General features: G+C 39.7%; 2 protein-coding genes across 2 annotated transcripts in view; both read left to right on the forward strand.

Moving 5' to 3' along the window:
* FAM133B (family with sequence similarity 133 member B) overlaps window positions 1–16,392 on the forward strand; it is a 44,874-nt gene extending 28,482 nt beyond the window's left edge. The window contains exon 11 of the mRNA XM_082692637.1: window positions 16,289–16,392. Coding sequence (XP_082548763.1) covers window positions 16,289–16,306 — 18 coding nt within the window. The 3' untranslated portion in view covers window positions 16,307–16,392. The remainder of the gene's footprint in view (window positions 1–16,288) is intronic.
* The window catches only part of PEX1 (peroxisomal biogenesis factor 1), an 89,158-nt gene continuing 70,133 nt past the window's right edge, over window positions 2,039–21,063 (forward strand). The window contains exons 1-3 of the mRNA XM_082692601.1: window positions 2,039–2,278; window positions 16,289–16,444; window positions 19,717–19,821. Coding sequence (XP_082548727.1) covers window positions 2,095–2,278; window positions 16,289–16,444; window positions 19,717–19,821 — 445 coding nt within the window. The 5' untranslated portion in view covers window positions 2,039–2,094. The remainder of the gene's footprint in view (window positions 2,279–16,288; window positions 16,445–19,716; window positions 19,822–21,063) is intronic.

Raw genomic sequence — 21,063 nt, forward strand, 5'->3', positions numbered from 1 at the left:
ACACACACATACCACATCTTCATCCATTCGTCTGTCGATGGACATCTGGGCTTTTTACATAGTTTGGTTATTGTGGATATTGCTGCTATAAACATTGGGGTGCAGTTGCTCCTTTGGATCACTCCATTAGTATCTTTGGGGTAAATACCTAGCAACATAATTGATGAGTTGTCGGGTAGCTCTATTTTTAACTTTTGTAGGAGCCACCATACTGTTTTCCAGAGTGGCTGCACCAGCTTGCATTCCCACCAACAGTGTTAGGGAGTTCCCCTTTCTTCCTCTGCTGGTAGCCTTAACAGTCTTCTTTCTAATAAGGTACGGGAAGATTTGACCAGGTAATGTTATATGTAAATTACTAACATCTCTTAACTTTCTCCCTCCAGCAGACCATGCTTTTTCTTGAATAATTTTCCTCCAGTTTTATAAACACAGGACATGTTATTTGGATAATGATGCCAAGGTAGCTGGAACAAAGTTGATGAGTATCTGAATCAAAAAACTGAATTTATACCAGTACTTTATCTGGTTGTTTTGGATTTATTTGGTTGCCCTTAGTATATTTAGCTGCTTTAAATATCATAAGACTATGGGGACCTGGGTGGCTTAGTCGTTAAGTGTCTACCTTCGGCTCAGGTCATGATCCTAAGGTCCTGGGATTGAGCCCCGCATCAGGTTCCCTGCTCAGCGGGAGGCCTACTCCTCCCCCTTCTTCTCCCCCTGGTTGTGTTATCTCTCACTCTGTCTCTCAAATAAATTAAATTTAAAAAACAAATAAATACCATAAGAATATCCTGAACTTTTTTTATCCTGAGTATAGGTCCATAGTCCTTCAGTCCTGATGTTGTTAAATCCTGTTGCCTAACACTCTCATGAAGAACAGTAGACTAACCTCCAAGAAGTTGAGCACACTCTTTAGACTTAAGTGACAGATTTCACACTTTTAAAACATTGCCAGTTTTCAACCTAAAATCAGTGAACCCTCGTCTGGTATTTCCTAAAGAAAAGTTCTGGGAAAGCTTTTTTTTTTTTTTTTTTTTAAGATTTTATTTACTTATTTGATAGAGAGATCACAAGTAGGCAGAGAGGAAGGCAGGGTGGGGGGGAAGCAGGCTCTCCGCTGAGCAGAGAGCCCAAAGTGGGGCTGGATCCCAGGACCCTGAAATCATGACAGGAGCCAAAGGCAGAGGCTTGGGAAAGCTTTTTTGTTCCAGATGTGTTTGTCTTTATTTTAAAATTCCTTGTTAAATTTTATTTAAAATGTATAAGAATGTAGTGTACTAAATTCTAAAAATCATTTTAGTACATTTTCTTCCTTGCCATAGTGAAAGCCAGCAAACATAGACCAGGAGTTGTTTGTTCTCTGTTAGGATTTGACAGTAGGCAGGAGTGAGCACAGTTGTCATTTTGGCCGGCGTTGGCATGATCACAGCATGCTTTTTTACAGTCAGATACAAGTTAGAGGGGTCAAGTGGGATTTTACATTTCTCTAGGAGCTCCCAGATTACAGTCTCTCTTTGGTGATCATGAGAGGCTGCTTAGAGTTTTTGTTCTCTAATTTTTTTTTTAATTTATTTATTCATTTTAGAGCACACACAAGCAGGGGGAGGGATATCAGAAGAATCTCAAGCAGACTCCCTGATGAAAGAGGATCACATTTTAGGGATCCCTCCTATATCCCCAAGATCATGACCTGAGCTGAAACCAAGAGCCAGATGCCCAACTGACTGAGCCACCCAGTCACCCCTTAGAGTTTTTAAAGGAGCTTATACTCTTTGGAGGAGCAATTATTTGTAGCCTAGAAAAATATTTTATTTCAGTGTAAAAATAAAGTTTTTATCATCTTATTTCTCAGTTATGTGTTGAGATATGAAGGAAACGTTTTCAACTGTACAGTTTGTGCTGAGGAAAAATAAATGACAGTAATATCAAGTACTGCTCTAAGTGGTATTTAGCCCTAAAAAAAATAAATGTTTGAATTGCTATATATTTCAGATCACAATAACATTAATAACATCCCTGCATTTGTATTGAGTGGTAACAACCATTGCTGCATATTTTCCAATCACTTGAGAACCTTCTGTGTTTGGTTCTGGAATGTTGCCGTGGTCACATTCTGTTGGGCAGAGAGTAGTGAACTGTGGAACCAGTGGCAATCCAGGACACATAGGCCTGGAACTAGGGTATCTGAGAATTGTGCAGTGTGTTGAAGCCACACTTGGCATGGACCAGAAGACTCTGAAGAAGCTGGTAGAGTCCATCAGTAATACTGTCAAGAACTGTAAGTACTGACCAGACACCCAACACTGTCTGAACATCTTTATTCCATCAAATAGAAACATTGATTGACCTATTTGACATCAACAAGTTCTTGGTAACCTTCAAAATAGAGTTTCTCTAATTTCAATATTTTGGCCATTTAAAAAAAATAGATCATAAGTGAACTTACAAGATCCCTGCACTTACACTGAAAATATTTAATATTTTAATCCTAAAATGTGTATGTGGAAAAGTTTAAGAACTTAAATGATAGCGTACGTGTGAAAGGACTATCTGCCAACCATGTACTGATTCTGTTTCAGTACATGTCTGAAATTTGATAAGAGATTTCAGACTCTAAAGGTTTACTCTAAAGGTTTTCCCTAAGTTTTCTGGCACAAAACCTGTAGAGGTATTGGATTGACAGAGCTACAGAAGATATTTTAGATGCTGAAGAAATATAGTACATGGCAAGTGCTTATTAAAATTAATGTAACAGATTTGGGGGGATTCCTTGCCCTGATTGCCCTGATAGACCTTAGAAAGTAATCGTCTGTATTTTGTCTCTCGGGCAATGCAACAAACAGTCCTGACTCAGAATTCTGAGAATGGCCTCAGTGGGACAGTCACCACCTTAAGATCTCCTTGTAGACTTAATTGAGTTTTCTTTTACACCAGGTGTGTGTGTGTTTTTTTTTTTTAAGATTTTGTTTATTTATTTATTTGTCAGATAGAGATCACAAGTAGGCAGAGAGGCAGGCAGAGAGAGAGGAGGAAGCAGGCTCCCCGCCGAGCAGAGAGCCCGATGCGGGGCTCGATCCCAAGACCCTGGGATCATGACCTGAGCCGAAGGCAGAGGCTTTAACCCACTGAGCCACCCAGGCGCCCCTACACCAGGTGTGTTTTAAATAACTTGCGTTCCTCAGGCACTTCTAGGGCCTGTTTTTCCAATCCTGCTGTCAGACAGCCCTTAAAGTCCATCTGGCAGATTTAACCAATGTTGAATATGCTATCTTCTGTTTGCTGTTTTCTGAACAACCTGAGTTTCATAACATTCAAAAGGCGATTTTGCAGACTTTAAAAATCTAATCTCTCCCCATCCTAAAGACTATTTTCATTAATATCTGCTACTCAAATGTGTGTTCAATACCTAATTTGTTACTTAAAAACAAATCTCTGAAAGTCTGTAGGTTATGAGTATGTAATACTAGACCAGACTGATATTCCATATAGTCTCCTACTAAGAGGATACTTAACAGTAATATGAAAAGAGGAATGAGTGGCATTCCTTTTCAAAGTGTTGATGCTAAGTTATAATCAAAAGTTCAAGATGTAGGGGTGCCTGGGTGGCTCAGTGGGTTAAGCCTCTGCCTTTGGCTCGGGTCATGATCCCAGGGTCCTGGGATCGAGCCCTGCATCAGGGTCTCTGCTCAGTGGGGAGCCTGCTTCCCCCTCTCTCTTACTGCCTCTCTGCCTACTTGTGATCTCTGTCTGTCAAATAAATAAATGAAATCTTTAAAGAAAAAAAAAAACCTCAGGCTGTAGCTATTCAGCAGTGTAACCAGATTACTATTTCACACTCCAGTTATTTAACTCATGTTTATTGAGCTCTTCATTGGGAAGATGCTGTGCTGAACAGTTTATGTTCATCTTCAATTCTCAAACCCAATGAGGGAGGTAACATTTTCCATGTTTTCAGATGAGGAAACCCAAGTCTTAGATTGTCTGGAATTAAAGTGGACTTTTCTAGTGGAGGCAAAAATAGAACTCAGGTAAGTCTGAGCCAGAACCTGCTCTCAATTTTTCTCAAATTAATGCTACTGATAAGCATTCTAGACTCATATGGTCATTCTGTATAGTACTGTCCCATAGAAAGTGCAGAATGAAAGTTGAATTTGGCTCACTTCTTGGGTCTTTCCGTTGAGACCAGGACAGACATTGGCCTCTCAGGACTGGAATTTAGTTTTGTTGCAGTTGTTGTCTTAAGGTTTTATCTTTAAGTAATTTCTACAACCCAACATGGGCCTCCAGTTCACAACCCCAAGATCAAGAGTCGCATGCTCTCCCAACTGAAAGCCAGGTGCCCCTGGAATGTAGTTCTTAATAGGTAGGTGTGGGGAGGGCTAATAACTAGTGCCATCTTGGCCTCCTTTCAAGAAAGGACTGTCTTGGGGCAGCTGGCTGGAATAAAACATTCAAGAGCTAGAGCTGCATTGTCCAGTACAGTAACCAATAGCTATGGGTGGCTATTATCTAAAAAAATATTTTAAGTAATCTCTACACCCAAGATGCAGCTTGAACTCACAATGCTGAGATGAAGAGTCATTGCATGCTTTAGCAACCAAGCCAGCCAGGTGCCTCATTTTGTTTAAGTATATGTGTGACTATTTAAATGTGAATTAAAATTAAGTAGGATTTTTTTAAACCTTTAATCTAGTGGGGGTGGCAGATCATTACCTCAGGACATAATAAATGGCTTCATGAGTATGCAACCTGTGCATTGTCACAGGGCCCCATGCTTAGTTTAATGCTCTGCTAACACTGACTTAATGTTTTGAGTTTTGCCTTGGGCCCACAAATTCTGTAGTTTATCTTGGCTAGGTACTTCTTCCTCATAATATGGTAGGAGTATCTCCACCATCAGAATTACCTAAAGAGTCATATTGAAAATGCAGATTCCTGGATACCACCCTACGTACGTTTAAAAATCTGTAAGTGGGGGCCAAGCATCCAGATCATTGACTCCGTGTATTAGACACACTTAAGCTTAAGAATTCCTGATCAAAATTATCTTTTCCAAGTGAAACTTCAGTTCCTTTTTTAAATTTTATGAGTTGTCTTTTTTTTTTAATTATTCTAAATTTACACATTAAGTTGCATATTCACACATCCTTGGCAATCTGGCTTTGTGTGTGTGCATGTATGTGTGTGTATGTATATTAAATCTTTTTTTGGTCTCTGGAATTTGAAACCTAGCTGATTTATTGTCTTGGTATTATTTCTCACATTGATAATTAATTTTTTCCCTTAAGCCTTCAAAACTGTCATTTAGAAACAACTAATATGCAGGGGTTTCCACTACCTACTGCCTTATTTTGTGCTTTAAACACAGAAAATTGTACTTTTTTCTTCCTTCTTCAGAATCGTAAATAATATTACTAACTACATAGTGGCTGTCTTCCCTTAGAATTTTTTTTTTAATTTAAAATTCAATTAGCCAACATATATCTTAAGTTTCATGAAACTTCAGTTCAATCACCCTAATAATCCCAATCTGACTGATAGGAGTTGACCCAGTCTTTTTCACAGTGTTGTTTAGCCACAATATTTACACTTACATAGATAAAAAAAAATTTTTTTTTAAGCTAACTGAAGAATTTTAAAACTTCCCAATAATTTCTTATTTGATTCAAGTGATTATCTTGCCATCAAGAAGTTACTTTGAACCCTGACTCATCCAGTATATCCCTTTACCTCTCCTGTTTATAAGGGGTTATCCTTTATTTCAGCAAACATTTGAAAACCTACTATGGTGCTTGGCACTACTGGATACTGAGTAGACAATTAATTCAAGGGTAAGAGGTTTTTCTCAAATGCCTTGCTAAAATCCATATACTTCGCGAGCTGCATTTCTCCGATCCACTCCTACCAAGAGGAGGAAATAGGTTAAATCTAGTATGATAAACTCTTGTGAATTCAAGAGCCCCTGAGTATTCATGAATCTTTTAATTCAATTGATAATCTCTTCTGGACTTAGCCCAAGACCACCTAGATACCCAGTAGCCCAATATTTACCTTTCACTTTGTGAGACATAACATGGGCCAATATGTATGCATATATAGGTTAGTATGCATACGTATTTTCCAGCTATGTCTGCTGAGAGGGCTTGGAAATATTCTGCCTCCCCCCATTATTTTTTAAGAATATAACCTAATATTTATTAATACATCACATTACATTTTTTCATGGACAATGGTGATTTTTAAGGGAAGGGATATCAAGATACATAAGTCTTAGATAATACATTATTTGATCATGTTGACACAGTTTCTTTGAGAACGCATCACTTTGTGAATATTCCTAAGTTTTTGTTTTTGTTTTTTTTAGGTGGAGAGTATCAATAAAGTCTTAAAAGGAGGCAAACATTCAACCTCCCCATTTCTCAATTTTGTCACATTCCGTTTAGGCCATATTATGTATTGGGCTTAGAAATATTAATACCCCAATAATAACCAGCACACCCAGTGCCTAGGCCTTGGTGTCTAAATGCCAGTCTCCAATAAAAAGAACCAGGATTCCTTGAAGAAGTAGCTGCACAGAGTGTAGAAGGAAACCCTACACCACACCTATATGTTTCGCTTTTACTCTGACATTACTACCAAATACCACATTTACACTTCTGACATTTCTGGTCTCCAACAACTGTGTGGTTTTTTCCCAGCAAGGAATTTTCTGGGACATCCCAGCGATTTTTTATTCCTGACACTAACTGAGATGGCATCAGATCCCGTAAGTTGAGTTCAGTTCCATAAGACTGTCTCCCACTTCAGATGACCATCACAAGTCCAGGTTGTTTTATCTTCATTTCTGACTGACTGGCTATAAATTGGAAGTCCAATTAATTTGCTAGAGCAGCTCACAGAACTAAGAAAAATAGTTTAATAAATTACTGATTTATTATAAAGGGATATAATCGGGAAGAGCTAGATGGAAGAGATGCATAGGGCAAGGTATGTGGGAAAGGGCATGGAGCTTCCATTCTCTCTGCCAGGACATTCATATGTTCACCAACCTAGAAGCTCCCTGAACACTATTTTGGGGGCTTCATGAAGGTTTCATCACATAGGCTTCATAGATAATTAACTCAAGAGCCAACCCTTCTGAGAACAGGGGATGGGGCTGAAAGTTCCAAGCTTTCAATCAACACTTTGGTCTTTCTGGTGACCGGCTCCCATCCAGAAGTCACTAGCAGTCACCTCATTAGAACAAAAGATTCCTATTACCCCTCCACCCCGATGTTCTAAGAGATTTAGGAGCTTTGTGTTGAGAACCAGGGTCAATGACTAAATTTAACAAAAGATACTCCTACTGTTCACATCATTTAGGAAATCCCAAGAATTTGGGGAGCTATGTGTTAGGAACCAGGGGCAGGGATATATATATATATATATATATATATATATATATATATTCCCTGTTATCTCACACAGAGGTGATATGAGATTAGCCCAACAAATAGTACCAGGAAGCAAAGAGGTGAAAAAGCCAGTGGGTTGTGCTATGTGAAACATACAAGAGCCAACTCAAACTCCTAATGGCCAAAACTAGAACAATTTCAGTAAGAAGATTAACAATTATTACAAATAAGTATTATTTGTCTCTCTGCCTCCCCCCACCCCATAGTGACATAAATAATTGAGTAAGTAAATGGGGAAAAGATCTCTTTCTTTCAGGAGAACTCCAAATAATAGTATAGATGCTCCTTTCCAAGTAGTGGGATTCCATTTTACTTGAATAGTTGGCTTCTAAAGAATAAATTGTGGGTGGGGGGAGAATAGATTGTGGAAAGGGAAAACAATAACTAGAGTGGAGAACCCTGTAGACTAGCTTAACCAAGTGATAAAAGTTATCAGCCATTAACCTTCTTAATATGTATCACCCTGACATGTGAGAAGAACAGCAATTTATCTCTGGTAGTCTTCACCAAAACACCTAACCATGGTCTAATTGTGAGAAAAACATTAGGCAAACACAAACTGAGGAACGTTATGCAAAATAAAATACCAAGATCACAAAGACTGAAAACTATCACAGATTTGAAGAGACATGACAACCAAGTTTATCCTAGCTTGGATTCTGGAACCCCTAAAGAGGACTTAAGTAGGAAAAGTGGTAAAATCTTTAGTTTAGTTAATAATAATGTGCCAATGTTAGCATATTTGTTTTGACAACTGTATCATGGTTCTGTAAGGTGTTAATAGGGAGAGAGTGAAGATTTTATGCAAACTTTATCATCATTGCTTCTCTTTCGTGAATCTAAAATTATTCCAAAATAAATAACATGGGCCAATCTCTAGGACCTCACCATCCTCATTCACATGTGATCTTTCACATATAATTTACCATGGTTCCTTGACCTCATGAGTAAGGTTTTAAGATGTAATGAAATATGAGCTTACGTGGATAAAACCCAGAGGAAGTACCTGCTAAAGACTGGGCCTAAAATCCTTGATAGCTGTGTTGAATGACTTCTTAGTATTTGACTCAGAGCCGCTCCTGACTCAAAACCTCCCTTTCCTCAGGGACCCATTTTCACATTGTTGTGCTAACATTTCCATTCGTTGATAATTCCCTCAGAACCGAGCAGGACTATCAGGCAATCATTAACATACTCTGGACTCCATATAGTGCATCCACACCTGAGCTTCCTTTTTCTTCATATTCAAGAAGGGGGAGGAGGAGGCAGCAGTTTTCAAGTTTTCAGCCTCAGAGCAGCTGCATCCCCTTCTGTGACCTGGCCTTGAAAAGTCACCTTCCTTGCCTTATTTCCACTGAGCTCTACTGGTTGAAACAGTCTCACACACAGACACACACACACACACACACACACCCTGCTCCCTCCTAGTTTCAAGTAAAGGAGAGACCCCCATCTCTCAGAGGAATATCAAAATAATTGTACAAAGAGCATATGGCATGGGAAGGACTGTTAAAATTGTTTTTGGGGGCGCCTGGGTGGCTCAGTGGGTTAAGCTGCTGCCTTCGGCTCAGGTCATGATCTCAGGGTCCTGGGATCGAGGCCCGCATCGGGCTCTCTGCTCAGCGGGGAGCCCGCTTCCTCCTCTCTCTCTGCCTGCCTCTCTGCCTGCTTGCGATCTCTCTCTGTCAAATAAATAAATAAAATCTTTTAAAAAAAAATTAAAAAAAATAAAATTGTTTTTGGGAAGACAGTCTTGTCATATCTCAACTCCCCATTCATCAGGTAGTTCCAAGAATCTACTGCCAGAATGTTCTCCCTTAAAGATTTTTATTTATCAGAGCGCAAGAGAGCTTAAGCAGGGGGAGCAGGAGGCAGAACAGGCAGAGGGAAAAGCAGACTCCCTGATGAACAAGGAGCCGAATGCAGGATTCAATCCCAGGACCCTGGGGTCATGACCTGAGCCGAAGGCAGACCCCTTATTATTATTATTTTTTTTTCTTTTGGAAGATGTTTTATTTTATTTATTTTTTTTTTTGGAAGCTATTTTATTTTATTTATTTTATTAATTTATTTATTTTCAGCATAACAGTATTCATTATTTTTTCACCAAACCCAGTGCTCCATGCAATCTGTGCCCTCTATAATACCCACCACCTGGTACCCCAACCTCCCACCCCCCCCCCGCCACTTCAAACCCCTCAGATTGTTTTTCAGAGTCCATAGTCTCTCATGATTCACCTCCCCTTCCAATTTACCCCAACTCCCTTCTCTAACACCCCTTGTCCTCCATGCTCTTTGTTATGCTCCACAAATAAGTGAAGCCATATGATAATTGACTCTGCTTGACTTACTTCACTCAGCATAATCTCTTCCAGTCCCGTCCATGTTGCTACAAAAGTTGGATATTCATCCTTTCTGATGGAGGCATAATACTCCATAGTGTATATGGACCACATTTTTCTTACCCATTTGTCTGTTGAAGGACATCTTGGTTCTTTCCACAGTTTGGCGACCGTGGCCATTGCTGCTATAAATATTGGGGTACAGATGGCCCTTCTTTTCACGACATCTGTATCTTTGGGGTAAATACCCAGGAGTGCAATTGCAGGGTCATAGGGAAGTTCTATTTTTGATTTCTTGAGGAATCTCCACACTGTTCTCCAAAGAGGCTGCACCAACCTGCATTCCCACCAACAGTGGAAGAGGGTTCCCCTTTCTCCACATCCCCTCCAGCACATGTTGTTTCCTGTCTTGTTAACTTTAGCCATTCTAACTGGTGTAAGGTGATATCTCAGTGTGGTTTTAATTTGAATCTTCCTGAGGGCTAGTGATGATGAACATTTTTTCATGTGTCTGATAGCCATTTGTAAGTCTTGATTGGAGAAGTGTCTGTTTATATCTTCTGCCCATTTTTTGATATGATTGCCTGTTTTGTGTATTGAGTTTGAGGAGTTCATTATAGATCCTGGACATCAACCTTTTGTCTGTACTGTCATTTGCAAATATCTTCTCCCATTCCGTGGGTTGCCTCTTTGTTTTTTTGACTGTTTCCTTTGCTGTGCAGAAGCTTTTGATTTTGATGAAGTCCCAAAAGTTTATTTTCGTTTTTGTTTCCTTTGCCTTTGGAGACATATCTTGAAAGAAGTTGCTGTGGCTGATATTCGAAGAGATTAGTGCCTATGTTCTCCTCTAGGATTCTGATGGATTCCTGTCTCACGTTGAGGTCTTTTTTATCCATTTTGAGTTTATCTTTGTGTACGGTGTAAGAGAATGGTCGCGTTTCATTCTTCTACATATAGCTGCCCAGTTTTCCCAGCACCATTTATTTCCACTGTATATTTTTTCCACTGTATATTTTTTCCTGTTTTGTCGAAGATTAATTGACCATAGAGTTGAGGGTCCATATCTGGGCTCTCTACTCTGTTCCACTAGTCTATGTGTCTGTTTTTATGCCAGTACCTTGCTGTTTGGTGATCACAGCTTTGTAGTAAAGCTTGAAATCAGGTAACGTGATGCCCCCAGCTTTATTTTTGTTTTTCAACATTTCCTTAGTGATTCAGGGTCTCTTCTGATTCCATACAAATTTTTGGATTATTTGCTCCAGCTCTTTGAAGAATACCGGTGGAATTTTGATCGGAATGGCATTAAAAGTATAGATTGCTCTAGGCAGTATAGACATTTTAACAATGTTTATTCTTCCGATCCAAGAGCATGGAATGGTCTTCCATCTTTTTGTGTCTTCTTCAATTTCTTTCTTTTTTTTTTTTAAGATTTTATTTATTTATTTTGACAGAAATCACAAGTAGACAGAGAGGCAGGCAGAGAGAGAGAGGGAAGCAGGCTCCCTGCTGAGCAGAGAGCCCGATGCGGGACTCGATCCCAGGACCCTGAGATCATGACCCGAGCCTAAGGCAGCGGCTTAACCCACTGAGCCACCCAGGCGCCCCTTCTTCAATTTCTTTCATGAGTATTCTGCAGTTCCTCGAGTACAGATCCTTTACCTCTTTGGTTAGGTTTATTCCCAGGTATCTTATGGTTCTTGGTGCTATAGTAAATGGAATTGATTCTCTAATTTCCCTTTCTGTATTTTCATTGTTAGTGTATAAGAAGGCCACTGATTTCTGCACATTGACTTTGTATCCTGCCACGTTGCTGAATTGCTGTATGAGTTCTAGTAGTTTGGGGGTGGAGTCTTTTGGGTTTTCCATATAAAGAATCATGTCATCTGCAAAGAGAGAGAGTTTAACTTCTTCATTGCCAATTTGGATACCTTTTATTTCTCTTTGTTGTCTGATTGCTGTTGCTAGGACTTCTAATACTATGTTGAACAAGAGTGGTGAGAGTGGGCATCCTTGTCTTGTTCCTGATCTCAATGGGAAGGCTGCAAGCTTTTTCCCATTGAGGATGATATTTGCTGTGGGTCTTTCATAGATAGATTTGATGAGGCTCAGGAATGTTCCCTCTATCCCTAAACTTTGAAGCATTTTAATCAGGAATGGATGCTGGATTTTGTCAAATGCTTTTTCTGCATCAATTGAGAGGACCATGTGGTTCTTCTCTCTTCTCATATTAATTTGTTTTATCACATTGATTGATTTGCGAATGTTGAACCATCCTTGTAGCCCAGGGATAAATCCCACCTGGTCATGGTGGATAATCTTTTTTTTTTTTTTTTAAGATTTTATTTATTCATTTAACAAAGAGAGAAATCACAAGTAGGCAGAGAGGCAGAGAGAGAGAGAAGGGGGGAAGCAGGCTTCCTGCTGAGCAGAGAGCCCGATATGGGACTCGATCCCAGGACCATGAGATCATGACCTGAGCCGAAGGCAGAGGCTTAACCCACTGAGCCACCCAGGTGCCCCAGTGGATAATCTTTTTAATGTGCTGTTGGATCCTGTTTGCTAGATCTTGTTGAGAATCTTAGCATCCATATTCATCAGTGATATTTGTCTGAAATTCTCCTTTTTGGTAAGGTCTTTGCCTGGTTTGGGGATCAGGGTAATACTGGCTTCATAGAAAGAGTCTGGAAGTTTTCCTTCTGCTTCAATTTTTTGAAATAGCTTCAGGAGAATAGGTGTTATTTCTTCTTTGAAAGTTTGGTAGAATTCCCCAGGGAATCTGTCAGGTCCTGGGCTCTTGTTTTTTGGGAGGTTTTTGATCACTGCTTCAATCTTGTTACTAGATATCGGTCTATTCAGATTGTCGATTTCTTCCTGGTTCAATTTGGGGAGTTTATAGTTTTCCAGGAATGCATCGATTTCATCTAGGTTGCTAAGCTTATTGGCATATAACTGTTGATAATAACTTCTGATGATTGTTTCTACTTCCTTGGTGTTAGTTGTGATCTCTCCCTTCTCATTCATAATTTTATGAATTTGGGCTTTCTCTCTTTTCTTTTGGATTAGTGCGGCCAATGGTTTATCGATCTTATTGATTCTTTCAAAAAACCAGCTTCTAGTTTCATTGATATGTTCTACTGTATCTCTGGTTTCTACCTCATTGATCTCAGCTCTAATCTTGATGATTTCCCTTATGTGTGGAGTTGGTTTGATTTGTTGTTGATTCTCCAGTTCTTTAAGGTGTAGAGACAGCTGGTGTATTCTGGATTTTTCAATTTTTTTGAGGGAGGCTTGGATGGCTATGTATTTCCCCCTTAGGACCACCTTTGCTGTATCCCATAGGTTTTGGAGCAAAGTGTCTTCATTCTCATTGGTTTCCATGAATTGTTTCAGTTCTTCTTTGATCTCCTGGTTGATCCAAGCATTCTTAAGCAAGGTGGCCGTTAGCTTCCAGGTGTTTGAGTCCCTTCTGAACTTTTCTTTGTGATTGAGAGGCAGACCCTTTATTGACTGAGCCACCCAGGCATCCCACGTGTTCTCCCTGAAGTGCAAATACGATCCTGTTAACTTGCCAGTGAAAATTTTCCAGAAACTCCTCATTGTCTGTAAAGTCAAGTCTGCCATCTAGCTGCACAACACCATTGGCAGCTAGTTCTCAGAACATACCTCCAAGCTGCCTCCTCTGACAAATGCTTGCTTTGGCAGGCTTTAGCTCAAATGACACCTCCTTGGGACTTTTAATTTCCTCCTGCCTACTCCAATTGATTATTCCTTCCTTTGGGTCACCATCAAACACCATCAATCGTAGTGCTTGTCATACTTGCAGCACTTTTTTTTTTTTTTAATCTTAGCCAAAGGGTAACAACTTGGTGAGCAGCAAGCATGGTGTATGCATTGCCTGGTTCACAAGAGACTCTTAATAAATGGTTATTGGAGGGCGCCTGGGTGGCTCAGTGGGTTAAGCCACTGCCTTCGGCTCAGGTCATGATCTCAGGGTCCTGGGATCAAGTCCCGCATCGGGCTCTCTGCTCAGCAGGGAGCCTGCTTCCCTCTCTCTCTCTCTCTCTCTCTCTGCCTGCCTCTCCATCTACTTGTGATCTCTCTTTGTCAAATAAATAAATAAAATCTTTAAAAAAAATAAATGGTTATTGGATAGATAAAAATGACCTGTATGTCATATTTCAGTTACACTGTGGAGCTTGAGAATCTAACTCAGTTCATAAAACAGTATTAGTAGGTACCTTTGTAATTCCTTATTCTTCAGATTTTGTCAACCATTCCCCTAAGAACCAAACCACTCTGACCATCATAGAAACCCTAATGTTGTAAACTGTGTATGTGCTGTGTGTTGTCATTGATTTCAGTTGGGGGACATGAAATCATCTCAGACAGCATCTAAAATTTCTCCCCACATTCTCTATAAAAAGAAAGTAGGAGGCAGGGGTTGGAGAAGAAAAAAGAAATAATAACCAGCTTTCCTTCCTAGCTTTTCTGGTTCTTTCAAATAATCTTTGATTCATAGAATTGGGTTTTCGGGAACTGAAAAGAATCTCAAAGATCATCTAGGACAATACCCAGTTTTATAGGTGAGGACTCTGACCATTAAGAAGCTATATGACTTGTCTAAGTCCCCTGTTTAGGTAAGAAATGAAGGGGAATCTAGGCACTTTAGTACCCCCCAACCCACTAAATCTAATTCCCTAATTCTAAGTCCTGAAAATGCATTAGAATATCCACGCACTTCTTTAAAAAAATACCCTTTTCCTAAGTCTAGACTGAAATCTAGGCGTATGGATGTTGGAATATTGGAAATTTCTATTTGAAAATTAGTCACCAAGTCCTACTGATTTTCTCTAACTTCTCAGGCCCTTTCCCAGTCTCTGACCTTATTTCCACCTCCCTAACCAAAGCCCTATCACTCCAAGCCTGGCTTCTATGTTTCCAGTTTTCCCCTTAAATATAATTTTGCTACATGAATTTTCCTAAACCACTTCTCCACCCTTAGGTCCTAGAAGAATCAACCCAGTCTTCTTTAAAAGCTAATTCCAGGAAGCCTGGGTGGCTCAGTGGGTGAAGCATCTGCCTTTGGCAAAGGTCATGATCCTGGGGTCCTGGGTTGGAGCCCTGTGTTGGGCCCCCTGCTCAGTGGGGAGTCTGCTCTTCCCACTCCCTTTACTCCTCCTCCCTGCTCTCTCTCTCTCTCTCACTCTCTCAAATAAACAAATAAAACTTTTTTTTTTTTAATTTATTTGACAGAGCACAAGCAGGGGAGTGTCAGGGGGAAAGGGAGAAGCAGACTCCCCACTGAGCGGGGAGCCTGATGTGGGGCTCAATCCCAGGACCCCCTGAGCTGTAGGCAGACACTTAAACAACTGAGCCACCCAGATGCCCCAATAAATAAAACTCTTTAAGTAAATAAAAAAATAAAAGCTAATTTGTGGGTCTGATGTTAGCGATCCTGACTTGGTAGTTCTGGGGCAAGACATGGGACTCTGGATTAAATAAACAGTGGAGAGGGGGTTGATTCTCTCTTATAGATGGTCCATGAGAAAAATCATTGCTCCAGTAAAATGCAGTTGATGCTTGAACAACCTGGAGGATAAAAGCACCAACACCCATACAGTTGAAAATCCATGTTTGACTCCCCCAAACCTTAACTACCAATAGCCTATTACTGACCTTGCTTATAAAGTCAATTAACATATTTCATATATTTTATGTATTATATACTACTTGCATAAAGTAAGTAAAATGTTATTAAGAAAGTCATAAGAGAATGGGGCACCTTGGTGGCTCAGTTGGTTGAGCCTTCAACTCTTGATTTCAGCTCAGGTCGTGATCACAGGGTCATGAGATTGGGCTCTGGGCATGGAGACTTAAGATTCTTCCCCTCTCTCTCAACCCCTCCCCACTCTCTCTCTCTCTTGAAAGAAAGGGAGAAAATCATAACAGAAAATACATTTACAGTACTGTACTATGTTTATTTTTTTAAGTCACATTTAAGTGGACCCGCAGTTTGAACGTATGTGGTTCAAGTCAACTGTAAATGGTAATTTTCTGACTAGGCTTTCAAGGCCCTCTGCCATTAACCCATCCTCTTCAATCTTGTATTTTCACTTCTCAACTTGCTGTGCTCCCAGTAAAGCATGTTCAAACCTGACAGCAGTTCTAAGTCTTTCCTTTACCCATGTTTTCTCTCCCTGGAATTCTCTGTTGTACTTCCCTGAACACATTCCTTCCCGTATAAATACTATGCATATCTATAATGGTGAGTGTTAGTATTACATAATTTTTCATTTACATACTCTCTTATGAGACTTCTTGGTGACTCCCAGAAAGGTAAGCTCTCAAGTAACAAGTCATGTCCTACTTTCTAATCGCTAGAGCATCTAGCAGCACGGGGACAAAAGAGCTGCTTAGTAAAATATTTTTTATTAGATTGTAGTACTCAAGGACTAAGTCTAAGCTGTATTTATTTGTATTTTTATTTTGCAGTCAAAAAAAGTGAAGTAGAGTGTCTCCTACGACTTTTTCACAGCTTGGTGGAAAGAGCTAATGTAAGACTTAATAACTTCGGACTAGACCGTAACACGTTTCGAGTGATCCTGCACAACATATTTGGGATGACTGATGATATGCTAATGAACAGGGGTAAGAGTCTTAAGAAACTGAAATGGGCCAAGCCGAGATGGCAATATATATGCTGTACATATATATATTTGTAATGTGGCAAATATATATTTGTAATGACAAATTTATAGATGCCAAATTTATATATATATATATGTATATATATATATATATGTATGTATTCAGTTGTCATCAAAGACTCTGAATTTCTTTAAAAAGATTTATTTATTTATTTATTTATTTATTTAGAGGGATCATGCATGTTGGGGGGAGAGACAGAGGAAAGGGAAAGGGACAAGCAGATTCTATGCTCAGCAGAAACCCATCACAGAGCACAAAGCCCCTCTGGGAGCTTGGGGGTTGATTCCAAAACCCCCAGATCATGACCTGAGCCAAAATCAAGAGTTGGGTGCTCAGCTGACTAAGCCACACAGATGCCTCTTGAATTTTTCAGTTTCAAACGAGAAAGACTTAATTGTGGTAAGACAAAACAAAGGTTGATTTGATTATACGATAGTTTTTAATAAAAACTCACTCAGAGGGACAGATGCCTGGGTGGCTCAGTTGGTTAAGCAGCTGCCTTCGGCTCAGGTCATGATCCCAGTGTCCTGGGATCGAGTCCCACATCGGGCTCCTTGCTTGGCAGGGAGCCTGCTTCTCCCTCTGCCTCTGCCTGCCTCTCTGTCTGCCTGTGCTCGCTCGCTCTATCTCCCTCTATCCCTGACAAATAAATAAAATCTTAAAAAAAAAAAAAAGCAAAAAAAGAAAACTCACTCAGAATTTCTTATCTTGCTTATCTTGTAGCTGTACCACTTTGAGAAATAACCAGCAATGAACTAAATAAGCTGACAGGTATTTTTTTTTTTTTTTTTTTAGTTAAGCATATGGCTTTTTATTCATGATGTCTTTGGATTCATATGCTATAGACATGTAAACTATTAAATGACTTCTTCCTCTTCTTAAAAATACTGTATCAGGGGATGCCTGGGTGGCTCTGTCATTACGTTTCTGCCTTTGGCTCAGGTCATGATCCCAGGGTTCTGGGATGGAGCCCTGCATAGGCTCCATGCTGGGCGGGAAGCCTGCTTCTAACTCTCCCATTCCCCCTGCCTGTGTTCCCTCTCTTGCTGAGTCTCTCTCTGTCAAATAAATAAATAAAATCTTTAAAATAAAAAAATACTGAATCAGTGGGGCGCCTGGGTGGTTCAATTGGTTAAGCAACTGTCTTTGGCTTAGGTCATGATCCTGGAGTCCTGGAATCCAGTCCCGCATTGGGCTCCATGCTCTACAGGAAGTCTGCTTCTCCCTCTGACCCTCTCCCCTCTCATGTTCTGTCTCACTTTCTCTCTCTCAAATAAATAAGTAAAATCTTAATAAAAAAAAAAACCTGTATCAGTACAAAAAAATGCTAATTACTCATTATACTGAAAAAAAATAAAAGACAAGATCTTTTTATTTTTAAGATTTTATTTATTTATTTGACAGACAGAGATCACAAGTAGGTAGAGAGGCAGGCAGAGAGAGAGAGAGGAGGAAGCAGGCTCCCTGCTGAGCAGAGAGCCCAATATGGGACTCGATCCCAGGACCCTGAGATCATGACCTGAGCCGAAGGCAGAGGCTTAACCCACTGAGCCACCCAGGCGCCCCAAAAGACAAGATCTTATATTTAAAATAGAAAATTATTTAATGTGATCTAGTTTCACTAGCAAATTTTTCATGTTCAATTTGGTAAGTTTGACCTAGGTATGTACCTTGAGACCATAATCATAATGAAAATAATTAACATCACCGCTAAAAGAGTCAATAACACTTTACTTTCTATAGCATACTAAGATTTCTCTAGTAATTTTAAAAATAGCATGTTATTTGGGGTGCCTGGGTGGCTCAGTGGGTTAAAGCCTCTGCCTTCGGCTCAGGTCATGATCCCAAAGGTCCTGGGATCGAGCCCCGCATGGGGCTCTCTGCTCAGCAGGGATCCTGCTTCCCTTCCTCTCTCTCTGCCTGCCTCTTTGTCTGCTTGTGATCTCTGTCTGTCAAATAAATAAATAAATAAAATCTTTTTAAAAAATTATGTTATTTTAGTAATTTATCTTTAGGTATTATATACTTAAGTATAAATTCTGTTATATTCAGAACAGAATTTTGCCACTCTTTTAAAATGCATTTTTATTTATATTATTATTATTTTTAAAAGTAATCTCTAGGGGCACCTGGGTGGCTCAGTGGGTTAAGCCTCTGCCTTCAGCTCAGGTCATGATCCCAGAGTCCTGGGATGGAGCCCTGCATCAGGCTTTCTGCTCAGCAGGGGGCCTCCTTCCTCCTCTCCCACTGCCTCTCTGCCTACTTGTGATCTCTCTCTCTCTGTCAAATAAATAAATAAAATCTTCTAAAAAAAAAAAACAAAACAAAGTAATCTCTACATTCAGTGTGGGGTTTGAATTCATGACCCCAAGATCAAGAGTCACATGCTAGCCAACTCAGCTAGCCAGGTTTCCCCTTTGCTACTCTTTTTATTTATTAAGTTTTTACAGATTTATTTATATATTTTAGAGAGAAACACACACAGAGAGACAGAGCACGAGCTGGGAGAAGTGCAGAGGGAGAGGAAAGAGAGAAACTCAAGCAGACTCCCCACTGAACAGGAAGCTGATGTGGGGCTCGATCCCAGGACCCTGAGATCATGACCTGAGCCAAAATCAAGAGCCAGCTGCTCAACTGAGCCACCCAGGCACCCCTGCCATTCCTTTTAGAATAAAAATTATCCTCATCTTGATTAGCTCCACTGTTGTTGTTCTTGGCTCATAGTAACTGTACAAAACATCACAAGTGAAGTTCATCATTGATCATGGAGAAGAATTAATTTTTTTCTTTCTATAAAAATCTGGAAGGAACATATTTCCAATAATTTTGATTTTTTTAAAGATTTTATTTATTTATTTGACAGAGAGAGATCACAAGCAGGCAGAGAGGCAGGCAGAGAGAGAGAGGGGGAAGCAGGCTCCCTTGCTGAGCAGAGCCCAATGTGGGGCTTGATCCCAGGACCCTGAGATCATGACCTGAGCCAAAGGCAGTGGCTTAACCCACTGAGCCACCCAGGGGACTCTAATTTTGATTCTTTTAAGAAAGACTGTGCCAAAACCTTTTTTTCCCCTAAGTTTGGGAGAAAAGTCTCTCAGTGTGTTTTTTTGTTTTTATTTTGGAAGAAAGTTTTAAAAATCTTTCCATATATACATACTTACGAATTATAAAATAGCTATAAATTGCAATATGCTTCTACGGTGTTTTTCTTTCAGTATTTTTTGCATTTGACAAAGACAATGATAACTGCATAAATGCGAAAGAGTGGGTTAAAGGATTATCAGTGTTTCTTCGAGGGACTTTTGAAGAAAAGCTTAAGTGTAAGATTTCTATATGTGATTACTGACTTAGTAATAATATACATTGTCAATTTTGTATTTAATGAATGTTTAAACGTTTTTTAAAAATATGAAAGCCATGTTCTCTGTAGCAACCTTTCAAAAATAGCTCATAGCAGTTTAAAAAAAATCAAAATATGTATGAAATGGGTAGCCTATTTCATGGGAGAGTCTCTAGTCCCAGGAACCCCAAACACTTCCTTCACTGGTTTTATAATGCCTAAATGTCAGCAGGACCACTCTTCGGCTTAAGGCCCAGGCCAAGACCAGCAAGTCAACTTGTTTTTCAACTAGAGTTTGCCAACTCTAATCAGCCAGCAAGGTTAGTCAATGATTTTGTGGCTGCCTGTGGTCTCAGCAGGAAATGGGTCTTGATATAAGGCAGTGCATAAGTGACAGTGAGGCCATTCCTTGTCTCTTGATCAAAGAAAATAAATGGGAGGGATTGACACAAAACAAGATAAAATGCACATTAACCATCAGACATCAATACTCTAGTGTTAGAATTTGTGTGGATGAGTGAAGAGAGGGAAGAAGCTTGAGGACAAAGAACGCCCACAGGGAGAAGGATTACAGGAGTTTCCTATAGGACCGGAATGTTAGGAATTCCAAAGACAAAAATTTCCCCATTCACAATTTTGCCAAAAAATAACTAGCTCTGACCTCACTTCACTTGTACCAATGGTGTGTGTATATTTTCTATGTTTTATACCTCTGGGGCCAGGTTTTTGGGGAAGATCCCAGGAAAGAAAATAGGAACAATTTTAAATGGCACTCTTCAAGGGAAAATTGCTTAAGGTGTCAAATTGCTTAAGAAAAGGCTGTGAAGTTCTCAATCAGTAAGCAAATCTTAGTCCCTTGTTCTTCCACTTGAATTTGGATTTGGGATGTGGAAAAGAAGATCCCTTATTAAACACACATTTTTTAAACAACAGCAACATTTTTAAAAACCACCAACTTTCTCTGACATTTATGATTTTTTGTTTCTTTGTTTTGTGAGGGTCTTTTCTTAATTATTTTTGTTGAGGTGAAGTCTTCTTTCTGAAGACTTTAAGTAATCGCTACACCCAGCATGGAGCTTGAACCCACAACCCCGAGACCTAGAGTCACATGCCCCACTGAGTCAGCCAGGTGACCCTGTGGGGCTTTATTTCCCCTTTTCTCCAGCCTAATTTTTCATGGGGATAAATTTAAAGATAGTTGCCACTTAGGTTTGTTGCAGTT

Source organism: Mustela nivalis (genome assembly GCF_964662115.1).
Source record: "Mustela nivalis genome assembly, chromosome: 12".
In the NCBI taxonomy this organism is placed as follows: Eukaryota; Metazoa; Chordata; class Mammalia; order Carnivora; family Mustelidae; genus Mustela; species Mustela nivalis.